Source organism: Copidosoma floridanum, unplaced genomic scaffold (genome assembly GCF_036245765.1).
Source record: "Copidosoma floridanum isolate Cflo_tuat_1 unplaced genomic scaffold, Cflo_Japanese_pri ptg000025l, whole genome shotgun sequence".
NCBI classification, from domain to species: Eukaryota; Metazoa; Arthropoda; class Insecta; order Hymenoptera; family Encyrtidae; genus Copidosoma; species Copidosoma floridanum.
The window spans coordinates 6,343,650-6,360,132 of NW_028321902.1; the positions used below are offsets into that span (position 1 = coordinate 6,343,650).

Genomic DNA, 16,483 nt, shown 5'->3' on the forward strand with positions numbered 1-16,483 from the left:
GACACACACATTTGAGCCCTTCCTTTTTTTGGCTGTAAGGAATACGAAAAAAAAAGGGAATAGAAGTCGTGAAGAGGAGATTAGGGGGAAAAAATAGTAAAAATAATCCAAACTGCACAGTACACGCATCGTATGCCGTTTCGGCTTACGAGCCTTTCCCAGCTAAGTCACGACGGGATACCTTTTCCTCTCCGACCCCCGTCTTTCTCCATATGTAGCACAACGGCCTTTTCCAGAGCCTTGAATACCTGAATGCCTATAGCATCGCCACCACCACCGGCCACTGGGGCGCCCGCGCCGGTAACTGCAATGCAGTACATGTGCCCCAGCACCGCGCATATTTCTCTCTTCCTCTTTTTCTCCCCCTTCTTTTTTCCTTTTCCCACCGTATTCTACGTTGGAATTTAACGTGGAAGCGTGGCTTCGTAAATTTTTCGGGCAATCTGTATTTTTCGTTTTCATTTTACTTTTTCGATAATACTTTTGTACTGTTACTAATTATTTTTTCCAAGAGAAAAAAACTAATTGACGCATTTCGTTGTAGTTTTTACATTACTTGCACTTCCATGAAAAATAACCCTTACCTGGAACAACGAGTACTTTTGTAGACAATAATTTTCGATTGTTGAAAGAGTTTCGTCCAAGTTTAGCCCAACTAACTACAGACTTGTGCAATTCATTTATAAAAGTTATCGACCTATTTTAAATAGACTGAAGCTTTTTTCACGATCGATTACAACTAGGTACGCGTGGAAGGTAGGGAAAAATTTTTAATGTGAAAATTCAGAAACGAGAAAGAGCTTACTACGCAACTGTAGAGAGAAAACAACTGTATCGGTGTCAGTGAAGCCTCAAATGGTGTACCATAGGACGCAGCCGGGAAAGGAAGATTCCGGCGCTTCTTGTCCGCCCAGCCCTTAAATCATCTTCGCCTCGGCTATTGTTGGGAGGAGCCCAGGAACGTCTAGTTATTAAACGTGTACTTCACGCATCACACCATATAATAATAATAACAATAATAACAATATAGGGTAGAAAATAGAGGCAGGGAGTAGGTGCCAAAGGATACCCACACCCTCTTCTTGGCGTACCTCTTGGCTGCAACAGCCTCCAGACAGTTTGGCTGGGCTCCGCACGGCAATTTCGCGTTTGCTCGGCCGCGAGATTTACTGGCTCGAGGATCCCCCGGAGGGACTCCACCTACGCTCGTGCCTCTTCCGATGTTTTCCGGGCCACCCCCTACCCCCCATTATTTATGAGCTTTAATCTTTTTGGGCCGACGACAATGACGAGTTTCTTCTTCTTCTCTGGTGCTGCTACTGTCATTGTCCTTCTTACTTTTTGCTGAGACAACCTGATGTGGGTCTTTTTTCGAGATCACATTTAGTTTTGGGAATTGAAGGCATGAGCCTTTCAAATAAAAATGAATAAAAAAAATTAAAAATCACTATACATGCACGGCCAAGGATATGAAAGTGGAAGTGAGTAAAATCAAGACATTGGAGGTTGGGGACACCAAAAATGGTATGTAGGGGACGTCAAATTAATTTGAGTCCACGGCTGTAAGCGACGAAACGAGTCTCCAAGCGGCACTTTTTTTTACGTCCCCCCCTACCCCCTGCCTCCATCCCTCACTTGCTTGTGCTGCTCCAGTGTAGTGTACAGCCCATCGCAACTGTATACCCACACTAGTCTCGAGCTGCACTTGATAACATGTTTATCCGGGAGCAGCGTAATTGAGCGTGTCCATCTGGAGGCAGCTGTTGTTGCACCTAATTTACTGATTGTCTTAGCTTACAAACAATGATTATGACGTTTAAGTAAAACTCCAGCTCAAGTAGTTTATTAATCTGTTTATAATAAACTTAATTTTATTTCGCTATGAATAATACCTCAAACATTACGAATTTAAAAAGAAAAAATGTCAGAGGTAAAGGAAAAATCAGGTAGTAGGCTATGAAAACCATCGGGCATCGATCGAAAAGAGGATTTGGCTTTGATTCCCCTCACGTGGAAAAATTAGGGCAATTGGAGGAGCAGAGCATACGTAGAAAAGAGGCGGTGCACATTTGGCTCGCTCGCAAAGGAAAACATAGACGGTATGACGTCAAACGAATGGGAGGAGAAAATTGAGCTTTCCAGCTACCGGCCATATTTGATACCTGCAGATTTTGGAGAAGAGAAGGTGAACGACGAACAGTCGCGAGGAACTCCTCCCAAGCCCACAAATTTTCCGGGACTGGGAGGAAAAAATACTCCGAGGACTGGGATTTTCTTTACAGATTTTCTTTTATTAAAAACAAATTACCAAACTGTGCTACGTTAATAATGAAATATTCATTTTGGAGAGCGGCTCTTACGAAAAACAACAGAACTCAGATTTTCCCGTTTAAAATAACATTGGAATTTCTGAGTTCCGTTGTTTATCGTAAGAGCCGTCGAAATATACTAAGATATAAATGCATGATACCAAATAAACATTTTTTGCATGCATCTGAGTGAATATACCTGTACAAGGTACTGTAATTTTATTTTCACTAGAAATCAGATCTCTTGGTTTGCTTTTAATTCTATGTACCCTTGCTCTTACTGGAGAAGAGAAAAACCCTAGCTTCTCTTTACTTGTTAAAATCCAACCTCATACCCCATTGATGGTTGTAAGAAAAACTTTGATGTAAGGTAACTTCAGAGGTTTCTCAAAACGGAAGAAGAAAAAAAATCCAAATTTGCAATGGCATTATTTCGTCCCAGACTGGATTCGTGTACGAACCATCTCTCAATCCATAAACCAAGAAGCCTCGAAAGCACGCAATTTCCCGCAACTCTGTAAGTGGAGCAGTAGGCGAGAGTCGTCTTCGTATCGGAGCGTCGAGTGCGGTACAGCCTTGACCTTCAAATACTGCAAGCGCACGCGCTCATGGCAATCCCCTGGAGAAAGGACCTCACCACCACCTCCGCTTACCCCTACTTGTCTTCGGTCACGGTGGCAACTCTGATAAGAGGAGAGGAAATTGAGCTTTTTCTTATTGTATACTTGACGACTCGCTAGTACTTTTTCTTCAGTTTTTCTTCTTCGTTGCTTTACTTATATCATCGTCGTTGTACGTGACCATTTTTTTTTTTTTTTTTCATTACTTATGAAGATTTCATGGTTATCACCAGATTTGGAGCCCAATCGATTCTTTTTTTTTTTTTTTTTTTTTTTTCTTTTTTTTAGTATCAGAAACATTAAAATTTTGAAAATCAATCTGAAACCTTAACAGAAATAAGTGATGATGTAAAAATGAATGCAACTAGTAAGCCCCTTGACAATACGATTTTAAAGAGCAACTGATACTTTTAAACAATTCAAGTTGTGGTGTCTACCAAATTTTTCAATCACGAGTAGTAATTTCGAATTTCATATGAACTGATCAACAATTGATGAGAAAACAATGTATCTGTTACTGTCTGTCAATGGTGGTGGTGGTAAAGAAAATTACTCGGCTCATTAGTTTAGAAAGGGTAGGAAAAAAAAAAAAAAACGTGAGAAAAAAAGAAGGGGATGATAGGAAAAAAGTGAACGAGAAAGGAGGTTGGATAATGGCAAAAAACAAAGAGTCGAGGTAATGAGAGGTGGAAGGGGAAGGAACAGTAGGTGTTGGATTAAAGCAAAGGGCTACTTTATAGCGCGAGCACAGAGCCGGAAGAGGAAAAGCGTCAGATTACAGGACGCAATTAGTCCAATTAATTATGACCTTCCCTTTCTCCGTCTCCCTTTCTCGCTCCAGCACCGTATACATGTCCTTGCTCTTTTGTAGCTGTATCTGATCATGTAATGTCTCACGGGTCTCGAGCTCCCGGGTGATAGTAAGTGGCAATTTGCAGTACCCGTACGGTATTTTACGTGTGTTTGCATGCAATAATTAAAGAGCATAAGGAATCATCATCCGGTACGCTTTTAAAGGTATTTTGATAAATAATTACCATGCAAATGATAATTTTTTATGAATGACCTCGTAATTGCATTCTCAGTGCTGTGAAGAATACTTATCAATCTATGGTAAAGATTCGACGGTATGTGAGGAAAAAAAAAAAAAAAAAAGAAAAAAAAAGGACAACGAAAAGTGAAGCAGAAAAGAGCCAGAGTCAGACGAAATTCAAAGCAGAGCCCTTGTGGCTCTTTACAAATGTTATAGCTGCGGCGATCCTGTTGACCTGCTTGGCAAACCTGACAAGTGCAGCGATGCCGTTGCCAGACGCAGATTAAACCGAGTGGGGGGCTTGGGACGAAATTTTTCTGCCACTTACGGGACCCAAGACTAAAGTATGTTTTTTCATGCAATAGTTATTTTAATTTTTACAGTAGTGACGTAAGCTTCCTAATTATTTTTAAGTTTGTTATGATCATTTTTGAATAACACCGAATACATTTGACCTTGTTTGCTTCGAGCGCAACGATATATTTTTTAAACATTGACATGGTATCGCGTAAAATATTTTCGTGGAATCCAAATCTTTTTCTTCCTTTGTTCTTTGAGCATTTGTTTCAAAAAAAAATTGTAGTTAAATAAACGTGTAAAAAATTAACTTTTTTCGATTCGTTCAAGCTATTGATGAAATTGTCCAAGATAATTTTTGTAATATAAAAAATGAAGCAAAATATTGACCAAAAAACTTCCAAGTTTAAAAATAGGATGTTTAAATATCTTTTGATCGAAATATCAGCGTATTGTTGAAAAATCGTCGTCAACGCATTTAGTATGCCGTTTTCACAAAATTTTATAAAATCTCTCTTCTCCGATAATTTTATCAAAAATTCATATGGGAATCTTAATAAATCAACCGTATGGAAGTTGAATAAAATATTTTCATTTGGTTATCGCAGAAGAGCACAAAAACGTGTCTGTCTCCTTTCGTTACTTCCCCGAGATCCAACTCCTCTGTATCAATAATAAATTGTATTTCCATTAGAGGGAGGAAAAAAGTTCCAGTTAAAATTGAAATCATCGGCAGAAAGGAACTGCGGGGGCAGTACAGTGGAGATGAAAAATTAAATATTTGAGTGGACAGTCACTGTTAAAGTCGTTTCCATACAAATTACATCAAGTGTGCAGTTTCAGTCTTAATAGGCATGGAACCAAAGCGAATCCTGAAATATTTAAGCGATAGATCCATATGCGTCACGTGTCCGATCAAATAAACATACGCTCGTACACCTGTGAAAATTGTTACATTTAAAAGGGCATCGATGAAGAAAAAATACGCCAACCAACAGAGATCGAGGAGGAACAAGAATTTTGGAGGTATGGTTCTCTGGTAATTCAGCTGCTCGGTAAATCAAACAGGTCCACGAGCCATTGTAATAAAGTTGCCGGCCAAGAGGAGGTGGCGGTCACTGGAAAATTTACATTGGAGAGGGAAATACTTCATTATCAGCATCAAGTGGCTCTCCTTCTCTTAACTACCCGCTCAGCGCGAGCTTGATATACCGAATAATAAATCATTCGTCGAAGAGACAGAGTCGAGGACTGGGTAGAAAAAGAAGAGCGCGTATCCAAAAGGCAACTGGAAGTTTAGTAACTTACGTTTTTGGATTGTTCGGATTTAACTCCCTGTTTTTTTTTTTTTTTTTTTTTTTGTTAGGCAACAAAAACTAACAGACACCGTTACTTTAAAAATTTAAACTGCTTTTTTCCATCACACCTCCATCTGATACCTTTACACGTGGCGTACGTAGATAACATGCCCACACGTGCTCGGCTCTGAATCATTTAGTCCACGATGGACCGACACGATGTACATTACATATATACCACAGGCACGTATTTGCTCCGGTGAGTCGTAACGCGGAGAGTTTTTCGCTGTGGACAGAATCACAATTCGACGTTCGAGGAAGGCGGGAAGCACCAGACTACTTTTTATTTTCCCCTACTTTTTCTTCCTTTTGTTCTTGCACTCGCTGCGTGTTGTTGGTTTATTTTTCGCAGTTTATCCTGCAGTGGGGCAGCGCGAGCCAGACTGTCGCGTGCATTGTTTTATGCGTCCCCGTAAAAGGTACACGCGAGCGTTAAAATTAACTTTTAAATTAGTCTCGTTGCGCGAGCCGAGGAATGATTATTACGTGGACGGTAAAACGAGTCGCGGAGAAGAAAAGCTAAGCTCTCGAATTTACAGCTCCAACGTAAAACTAAGTCCAGAAAATTTGAAAAGCTCCGCTTTGAATAAACGATTAATCGGTGACTTGCCCATACGATCCTCACCTAAAGATACATGGAAAAATAAGAAATATCGAAGCATTGAACGTTGCCGTAAAATGACATCGGCAAGGAAATACATGTATACGTAGCCCAGGTTATATATATGAGGTTGTAGCAGCGCTAGATGAGCGATAAAGTTGGAAATGGGCAGGGCAGCTCGGCCGATTAGCATATTTGTGTTGCGAGGACTCGTGCACGTTGACGACGCCACGGGGAGATTAAGGATAATTGATATTAATCGAGGCTGGCTATGCGTGTACTATTATAAGCTCAGACGTGGCTGGGAGAGGGCGAGGGTCTGTTGACCCCACAAATGACTGGCGTGTGGTCTTCAGAGTACTCGAGTAACTTGACTCTCATTAAAACTGTGCAAAGGTATACTTGTAAACATAAGTCATTGGGCCCTTACGGTCATCCATTGGTGAAAGCGCTGTGATCACGAACGCTGAGAGGAAAAATTATTTAGAAAAAAATATTATTTTAAACAGAATTAATAAAAAAATGGAGAGAAAAAAGCACGAAGTAAAAAGATTGTACAAAAAGTATTGTCTTGCGGATGTGAGTAAAATCTATATTAAGCACGCACGTATTTTAATCCTAAGTAATTTTTTGAGGTTGCAAAGTTTCTTCCTCTATTACGATATCCTTGTGATGTTATGTCATAACATCGATAACATCGTAAGGAAATTTCATCGGCCCAGTCTCTCTCGCTCCTTTTTTTTTTTTTTTTTTTTTAGTCCAATAAAACTCTCGTAAAAAAGAGGAGCCAAGCCATTACTTCCTATTGTCCTCAATTTTGTAAAATTTGCATTTCTGAAACTTCAAAGGAGTCGAAGATGAGGTGCAAGTTACAATCACGCCACTGCCTTTGAATTTTAAAATTCGAAGTTCTCATGTATATACACAGCTGTCTCTCGGCGGCAGTAATGACCCCAAAATAAAACTATGAAAAACTCATCGCGTGTCTAGGGCTCTTAAAACTGTTCCAGAGTCACGTGAAACAAAGAGCGAGGGCTCGCCGTGAAGTTTTGCCTCCAAAAATAGCACCGACATTCAATATTCGGGAACGTAGCAACAACCCCCTCTTCGCAGCCCGTTCGGGCAATTGTTTCAAATGGTGAACCGGGGCGAATATTTATTCATAAGGTTTTCGCAAAACACAGTTCTCCCTCGAATTTTCGCCCCGGCGCTTGCGTTATAAAATTTATAGCCCCGCTCGCGTGATATTTTTCACGTCCCTACGACAGATAAGATAAATATGCATGGGAAAAACGTAATCGATTACACCCCGCACGTGCTCGCAGTTTAAAACAATACCTCATACGTATGCGCATAATCGTCCGCAATCCAAGAGAAATAAATTAGGGGTGTTCGGAGAACAAAAAAAAAAATTGCACTCGCGCGACTGTTAAAATTGGTACCTATTGAGTACCACTGCACCATTGTACTTTACCCTCTCCAAAACCCTTGTTTCAAAAAAGAGCAACGCGTACGCACTCGAGAGAGGGAGGGTTACGTGCGAAACTAGTCCCCGAGAACAACAAGCAGTGCGTAAGACTCCTCGAGTTGATGCGACCAGAGAGAGCGGAGGAGAGTTTTAGAGGACACGAATTGTTTCGTCGCGTAGTTACGCCGCAGCGCACCACCCGAAATTCAAGAGCGACAGACCTAGCGACAAGGAGAGAGAGAGAAGGGGCTCCCGGAAGCCGCAATGCGGGGGACGGCTGCGCTTCCTCTCTCCCACCCCCTTACTTTGCAGGAAAAACATTTTATAGTGTACACGGGTATTTGTATGTGTGCCCTATAGCAGTGGTTCAACGTCAGAGGGTGGGGGAGGGGGCACGTGTGCTGATCTCGACTTCGCTGCGTCTTACCGTTGATGCCTCGTTTCGCGGGACATTAGGCAAACGGGATGGTTTTTCCCTCCACCCACTCCTCCGCGCCATTCTCGAGTGGCTTTTGAACAATCCTAGTTTCTCGCTCAAAGGGTCTTGTTGACTTTTTGCCCACTTATACGTGCCTCGAACAAGCGTGCGTTTACTTTTATCCTACACCCACTACTGCAGAGGATAACAACGCGGCAGGAAGATTATAAGGCAACTTACCAGTTCTCCATCCTGCACCTGTTGTCCCTCGTCTTGCAGTTGGCTTTGAAGTCGTCGTACAGCTTCACGCAAGATTTTTCTCGGTTGCAGACGCTCAAGGCGTGGTTGCACGTTGGTAGCGAATCCATCGCGTACGGATCCTTCTCTGTGAACAAAGTAATACAATTTTTAGTACATTTCTCCGAATAATCTGACATTTGTTTTTTCAACGTTCAAATAATAGAGCTGCTTTGTAGATGCAATGTTTAAAAAATAATACGGGCAAGACTAGTAAATCCGTCGTAATGTATTGTAATTGTATTCAAGTCTATCGAAAATCCAAAAGTTTTTTTTTTCCACGTGTCGTCGCTTGTCTCACAAAATAGCTTTGTCATGGCTAACTATACGAGCAGTTTACTACTTAAAAGTGGTATACATGACATTGTGTTTGTTGCCGCTAATCTGTTTACTCTGGTGATAAATAAAATTAATTGATGTTGATTGTATTTCGTAACGTGGGCATTAATGTAACCATACCAGATGATGGCTGACCATATTCGATGTGTACTACTTGTAAGTAAAGTTTGTGACCTCAAATTAATTGTTTTACTAGTTGTATAAATACATTGTATACCGTGTACTAGTGTATCCGAATTAGTGATGACTTGACAATCGTGTACTCGTGAATGAAGCCAGTATGTGTGTTGGCTGACTATATTCGGTGTATACTACTTACAAGGGTCTGTTTTTTAAACCAACAGTTTGAATGGTTTTCATACGAGATACTCTACTCTGTGTCCACTTTTTCCTAGAAAATAGGATATAAATGAGTTTTTATTAAGTTTACTGCGATGAGTTCAGCTCGAATATTAAATAGTACAAAAGTGAGAAGAATCGAAGAAGAAAAAAAGCAAAGAGCATAAGAGGCACTAACGTCCATATCTCTGGGGCCAAAGAAAAAAAGAGAAAAATTGTGTAATCGTCCTCTTGAGAGGAGAAACGAAAGCAGTAGCAAGCAGCGAAAAAAAAGGGTTGAGCACTTCTTTTCCAAAATATCGCGCTCTCAGGATGTAAATCGTCTAGGAAGGAAAGAAGTAGAGGGCACCTATACCGGATGTATTCGGCTGATCGAAATTTCATTGGCTGGAAGGAGGAAAAGGCGCAAAATATTCGGGGGGAAAAAAAAGGTACGGAAGGAAGGAGCACCACGGAGGTGCAATAAAAAGCTAGTGGGCTTTTTTTTTCCTCGCTGCTCTTTTCACGCGAGGATCCAGAGGCGTCGATGCGCGATTTATCGGAGCTACGGGGAGAGCCGGGAATGGTTTATTTGCCGGGCGTCCTTTTGCATTTATACCCGTACAGCGTAGTCTCTTCGAGTAGCAAAAATGTGCATCAATGCAGCGGAAATAAGGCATTTTTTAGAAAATACTTTCATTATCATTATTATTAATATTAACGATTTATCAATTAGAGAGTTAACTTTCAATTACGGGGTTGGAAGGTTATTACTCCCACAAGCGTTGTTTCCTATGATGTATAAAAAAAAAAATCTACTTCGCGATGGGGAAGAAAAACTATGTGTCCTGTAAAGGCCAATTCGATCGATGTAGGAGCAATTCCAGATCTTCATCCCCGTGTGACATGTTACCCACTACTTCAGTCATCGGATGCATTTAGCGTGTTCACAGTGTACAGAAGTGCCTACACACCCCCCAATGAAAACGAGAAATGAGGGCAAGGAAAAAAACTCGAAATCGATCATCTAGAGCGCACGACTATTTTTTTAAAAAGACTATTAAAAAGTGTTTTAAAACATTTTTCATGTCCCCTGACAAAATAAAAACATGATACATGTTAATGATTTACTCATTTCGTTAAGTAATGCTTGCTGTAGGACGGCATATATATTTTTCTGAATCGCTAGTTTCAGAAAAAAAAAATTAATTGATACCTGAACTTTGAAAAAATAAAAGGTAAAATAAGTGGAAACTATAATGAGTACGACTTATTGTCTACAAAAAAAATTTTTTTTGAATTCGCTAAAAAATTAACATAAATACTAATGAACTTACAAGCTTTACAGTTATTCAGGAGCCACGATGTAAGCTTTCAAATGAAATATTTTCAATACTCGGCTGAAGTTTCATGATGTACGAAAATAAAAGTGTTATTTACTTTTAGCACTGTAAAAATACATTCAGCCCAACAAGTCCCCCGGGACATCCTTTTTTTTTCTTCCACGTGACATCCAACGAGACCTCAAGAGAATAGTCTTCTTCTTTTTTACACTAGAGAAAAAAAAATAAAGGGGAGGAAAACAGCAGCAGCTAAGCTGAAAAGGAGAGGCTGAGGTATCGGGAATCATCCGCGAGTCGTGACGAGCAAAGCCCTTGGGAAGACGAACAATGGAACGGTGGCTGGAGAAGAAGGAGAAAAGGGAACAAAAGTGGAGGAGAAGCTCCACATAAGGAGATACGACTCCATGTCAAAGATACGGCACGTCTTTTGTTTCGGAGCCAAGTTAAATACTTCTCTTGCAGGTCAGAGGCGACGATTTTCACTGGGGGAAGGGGGGGGGACTTATTTCAGCTGTAAATACCCAAGAGGTGTGATGATGTCTACGTGGTGAAATTGGCGCAGTTAAATATACTCGTCCGACCTCGACTAAGAAGTGCCGTGGACTTTGACAAAGATCTCATGGTGTAGGCATGAGCAGAAGGACAGCTCATAAACACCCACGCGTTGGATCGAGTAATAGCTGCTGCCACTCAATGGCGGGTTAATTTCACGTGACGAGAGACGAGCCAATAAACGCTATACGTGAATCACAAGCTACGCAATTGACTCTCGCTCGCTACCCAGCCCTTAATGGATATTTCGTGTAAGCTGATTGACGTTTTCTATTTATCTTCCTGATTCAGTTCGTTTTTCTTTTTCTCATAAGCATCACTTACCCTTTTTTATGACGTAGATGCAGGGGTGGTCGAAGAGGAAGTCCCGGAAGCTGTTGCACTCGGCGTCCTCGCGCGGCTCCTTGCAGAGGCAGGTCGGCTTGAAGAAGTCGAACGCCTGGAGGCTCCTTAGGGCGGTCTGGCACTTTGTCACCGTCACCGTCGAACACGCCACTGCGAACAAGCGATGGCCAAACGTTACTTTGACGCAAATAATCATCAAGCATAATTTTTTTTTCCTCGGAATTAGCTTTTTTTAATTTTGTTATATTTTAAAGAGTAATTGTACAAAAGTAAGGAGGGAAATTCATTTCAAGCACAATCAGTTGGGATTAATTATGTAAGCGAATCTCAGGGAGGCCTACTTATTCTGCTATTTTGGCCTTGAATATTACAGAACTTTGAAGAAATGGAGGGTTGAAGGGGGAGGAAAAGCATAAGGGGCTTTTTGAGTCCCTCCCTCGTTTAGTCTCGCAATTGTATCAGTGATGAAAAGGAAAAAAGTGAAAAGAATAAAAAGGAAAGTTCTGATTCCGCTACAGTTTACATGAAAAGGAAGAAGAGGAGGATCAAACGAAAAATATAATAGTCGCTTATCCCTTTCTTTCTCTGTTTCGGATTAAAAGCAACAGCTTCGGAGCTAAATGTTTCCGTATGGATTACCTTTAAATGGAAATTCATGTTTGAGCGCCAGAAAAGCTCTTCTGCAAGTGCGTATTACAAATTCATCCGGAAAATTTTGCAAGACTCTGATCTTAAAAAAAACTTTTTAATTTAAGGATGATGAGCGCCAACTGAAGCCTTTTTCGGAAACAAATTGAAGTTTAATTTTTAATTTCAGAAGAAAAAGTGGTATTTAAAATCTTTTTCTTCTTATTCGAGGATTTCGTACTTTTGAGATATTTTTTTCAAAATTCGAAAAAGAAAGCTCTCACATCTTCTTAGTTGAGTATTAAATAATTTCAGATTAAATATCATTTGTAGTATAACAATTTTGTGCACTAGTCGAAAAAAAAAATTTTCTCGTGCGAGTGAGCTGTTTGAAAATATTTAATGTAAAAAATGAAAAGGCTTTGTATTTCCACTTGTGAAGTATGTAAACTTGAAATGCATCACCTGAGCAAAGTTTTAAAAGATTTGCACGACATTTTCAAATTAAACATTTAATCTCATAAAGTTTTGAGATTAAGCTCTCATAAGCATAAATAACTGTATGGGTAATATCGTTAGCTAAGGTCAACTTAACTCTTCAAAAATAAAAAAATAAAAAATTATGAATCACTCAATATTTCCTTTTTACAGAAAAATACTGCAAGAGATAAAAAAATAAAATTTCTGAGACTCTATTGTAGAACTGATGATAAGTACGATACAACTGATTTAAAAAATTTTTGAGCTCATGAAAATGAAAGCGAAAAAAACGTGTAATCATCCTGCTAAGCACCCCAAGAGGTGATACAAGCTTAATTAAACGGTGTTAATACTAATAACTTATTTATACTCCAATCAGGCCTCACAGTTAAACAGAGAATCCATTACGATCTCGACCAGCCTATCAAATCACGTGTGACAGTAACACCACGTTCACCGACACAACCACGTGAAACCGATGTACGATAAGCCATTTACAGCACAGCGTACGTGTCCCATCGAGAAGATACGCAGCTCCGTATGGCTCAGGTGCCCCGCCAAGCTCGTTTTGGTTGGGGGCGAGGAAAATGTGGGGTAGTCGAAATGATGAATACAGATCCCGAGCGTCCGATAACCTGCCACCTATGCCTCCACAGTCGTTTCCGTGTATTTCCGCGCCTTTGGCTTGCAGCCGCACATTGACGTGCTCGTGCTATCTATGGCCACGTCTGGACGCGCATCCCCTAAATGGACCCTGTGGCGTGTGTACGTAATGTACGTGGACGATATCCATACGTCGATCTTCGTCTCGTTTGCCATCCCTTCCTCCCTCGTCTCGATGGTCAGCGCTTATCGATGCATCCATTTCGTTACTTCCATCACGAGTTTTTTCGAAACTTTTTTTCCTCCTATCTTAATTTTTCATCTTGTGTTATGAAATGCGACGTGCACTCTTTCTAAAATATCCATTGAAAACATTAATTTCTAAATTAAAAAGCCGTTTTTTCCTAATGAACTCGAAATGAATGAAACGCGTACATAATAAAAAAAAATTAAAATCCAAAAATTTCCAGGTAACTGATATCAAAGTCGCAGTGGTTGGAAAAGCCAGAGAGGCAAGATAGCATCTATAGCGATGCAGTATAACAAGAGATCCCAGTCCCTCCGACGCCAACGAATCAAAGATCGACGACAAGCGATTGGACCGACGGCGACGTCTGACCACAGATTGATTACACTACTGTGGCCTGCCAGTCTCGAGCAAAAGGACAGGCGACGACGGACCACCTCCCCTCGACTAATTAATCGTCACGGGAGGATGAGACGACCTACACCTCGTTTTCTTTTTTTTTTTTTTTTTTTTTTTTGTGCACACGATTGATTTTTTTTCCCCTTAGAGACACCTTGATTAGAGTGAGTGTCCACACGTATAGGTACTTGCGGGCTCTTCCTGTACGAGTGACACCATCGACAGCAGCAGCCGAGAGAGCATCACTGGGCTTATACCATTACATTTACTCGATAGAACTGATCATTAGTGGCTCCTTCCATCTCTTCCCTGTTTCTCTGCTGTAATTCGCGCACCACAAAATCATGAAACCAATGAGCCATGAAATACTCGCTCTATTAGTTTGCGATACCGTGTTGCAATTGTATGTTTTCCTCGTGGCTGCTGTTGCACGTACTATAATTTATCCATATTCAATTAAGTGCATTGATTTATTATCCTCGTATGTATTTAATCCTAACATTTGATCATGATACCTCGTGTTGCTGCTGATGATGGTAATAATGATAATTGCAGGATGCATAAATATGGGCTCATTCAAACGTGTTCGCAAAAGTTTTGGAGTAGAAATGAAATGTTTTCCAAATAGTACAAAATTATTACAGAAATTGAGGAACAAAGTGAGGATTTGAGAGGAATCGGCAAAAACTTCAAAGGTAAACTTGGTGGCCATAAAACTGTGGCTAGGACGCGGCGAAGGCCCCGTGCCAAGAGAAATATTTGACTTTTAGCTAATCTCCACAATGCCTCAGCTGATGGGTGCAGTGGGTGACGTAACGTCATTCATTAAATTTCTTGCACCAACTACTCTGATGCATGAATATCATTCGCTGGAGCAGCAAAAAGTTTTTGCCTTTTTAGGGTAAGGAGAAACTACTGCCAAGAACGTACCAAGTTTTTCGGATGGGGACGGAAGTACTTGGAGTCGCCCTGAAATTTTAAGATCCACAAAGTTTCTCTGAGATGAAATTGAGGTTTAAATAAATATTAGCGTTTTTCCAGCCATGTAGTAAGGGTATTTTTCGAAGTTCGTAACTCCTCGATTTCGTAAAAAAAAAAAAAAAAAAAAATCAATTTGGTATGAACTTGGTGCTACTCACAGGCTGTGATATTAAAAAGGGGGTCATAACAGCAACAAAAAAAAATTAAAAATAAATTGAATACATACTTAAAATTATTTATTTAAGAGTATATGATTTTTTCTGTGATGCTCGACAGCGACCACCAACGACGATCTAAAATTAAAGTTACCTACATTGAACGAAAGTTATTCGCCAGTTTACCCCCAGATCATCGGGAATAATTTACAGAATCGACCCAATTAGCGGGGCTTGGTGTATTTATATCCATCCCGGGGTGAGGAGGCGAAATTAGCTGGTACCGGAGGGGGAGGAGAGACTAACGAGGGAACAAACGTATCGATTGCAGTGCTCCCAGCCACTGTGGCTCTAAACTTGGGTCTGCGAGCACCTGTAACATCTATACGTCTACCCTCGAGGATGGTTGTACCTATACATGTACATGTGCCTGCCGGGAATTTCCTATTGTGCAGTTGAGGAGGAGGAGGGGATGGGGGGACTAGGCGTGCCTTCTTTCTTTCACGTAATTAACGAGCGCTTTGGCAGCGACGCAGACAGAGGGAATTTTTAAAAAGTCGATTTACCAAAGTTTCGTACATCAGTGTGTTTTCATGGTGTGGATGAAGGAAAGGGAATTGCCTATGGGTGTAAAAGAAGGTGAATTTCAATGCCCCTCCTAGTTTTAATTTACAAATAACAATGAATCCCATTCCTTATGAATTATCTTTTTTTTTTAATTTTAATATGTGGTTACAGCTCGTGCACACGTTGATAAAAGTTGTAACTTAAATTCAATCTCCATCATAAATTATATTTCTGTAAAGCAAAATTGAAAGTTGATGCAGACAACAATTATTAAAATAGTCTTGGAAACAGCAGGAGACAAATAATTTTCAACAATAACGTCTACAGGATCTCTCGTTATTTTTCTCTAACATGCAGTGCGTAATTTAAGAAAAAATGTCCCCCTTGAAATTTAATGAACCCTGCCTTTTGTGTCCAGCGAAAAAAAAAAAAAAAAAAAAAAAAAATAAAAAAAAAAAATGAACAGCTTTGCGCGGCTCACAAACCGCAAGACTGATTTAGAGGCCAATAAAGCAGTCCAATAAACAACACGAAAAAACACCTCCAGTAAAGGCAACTTCCTACCATGAAAAAAAAAAAAAAAAAAAAAAAAAAAAAAAAAAAAAAAAGAAGACACGCGTGAGGCCAGCCTCTTGTTCCCCTGCACTCGAGTTTTCTCCTCCCCTCCACCACCTGCTCTTCTCGTGACTCTCTGTTGTCTCGGGGCATCAAGTGCAGAGGGAAGGAGGACACACAGCCGCGACCGTACCTCCACTCGAGCGGCCGACGCTCCGCTTTTTCTCGGGGCACGACCACACACGTACACATACACCTGCAGTCGGTGGATCCATCCACACGATCCGTCGTCACTGGCGTGATCTCTTCACCCTTTGAGCTCCATCTTGCGAGTTTCCAGCATTTAGTTTTTTATGTTAAAAATGAAGCTTCCTTTGATGAGCATGCGCTTGGCTGTTTTTTCTCAGAAAAACACAAGTTCTTATATTTTCATTTTTATTTACACTTTCATTAACGCAATGCACACGTTCAATGTCTACACCTAAGCTAGTCCGTGTTAAATTGTTTATAAATATACGAGGGTCAAAGGTCAAAGCGATTCTTTTTGCTCTTCTGCAAAAACTGCAACTCT

General features: G+C 40.4%; 1 protein-coding gene across 1 annotated transcript in view; it reads right to left on the reverse strand.

Annotated features, from left to right (window-relative positions):
• The window catches only part of LOC106637711 (uncharacterized), a 121,691-nt gene that overhangs the window by 51,320 nt on the left and 53,888 nt on the right, over nt 1-16,483 (reverse strand). Inside the window, exons 4-5 of the mRNA XM_089595496.1 lie at nt 11,278-11,448; nt 8,345-8,489 (exon numbers count right to left, since the gene is read on the reverse strand). Coding sequence (XP_089451622.1) covers nt 8,345-8,489; nt 11,278-11,448 — 316 coding nt within the window. The remainder of the gene's footprint in view (nt 1-8,344; nt 8,490-11,277; nt 11,449-16,483) is intronic.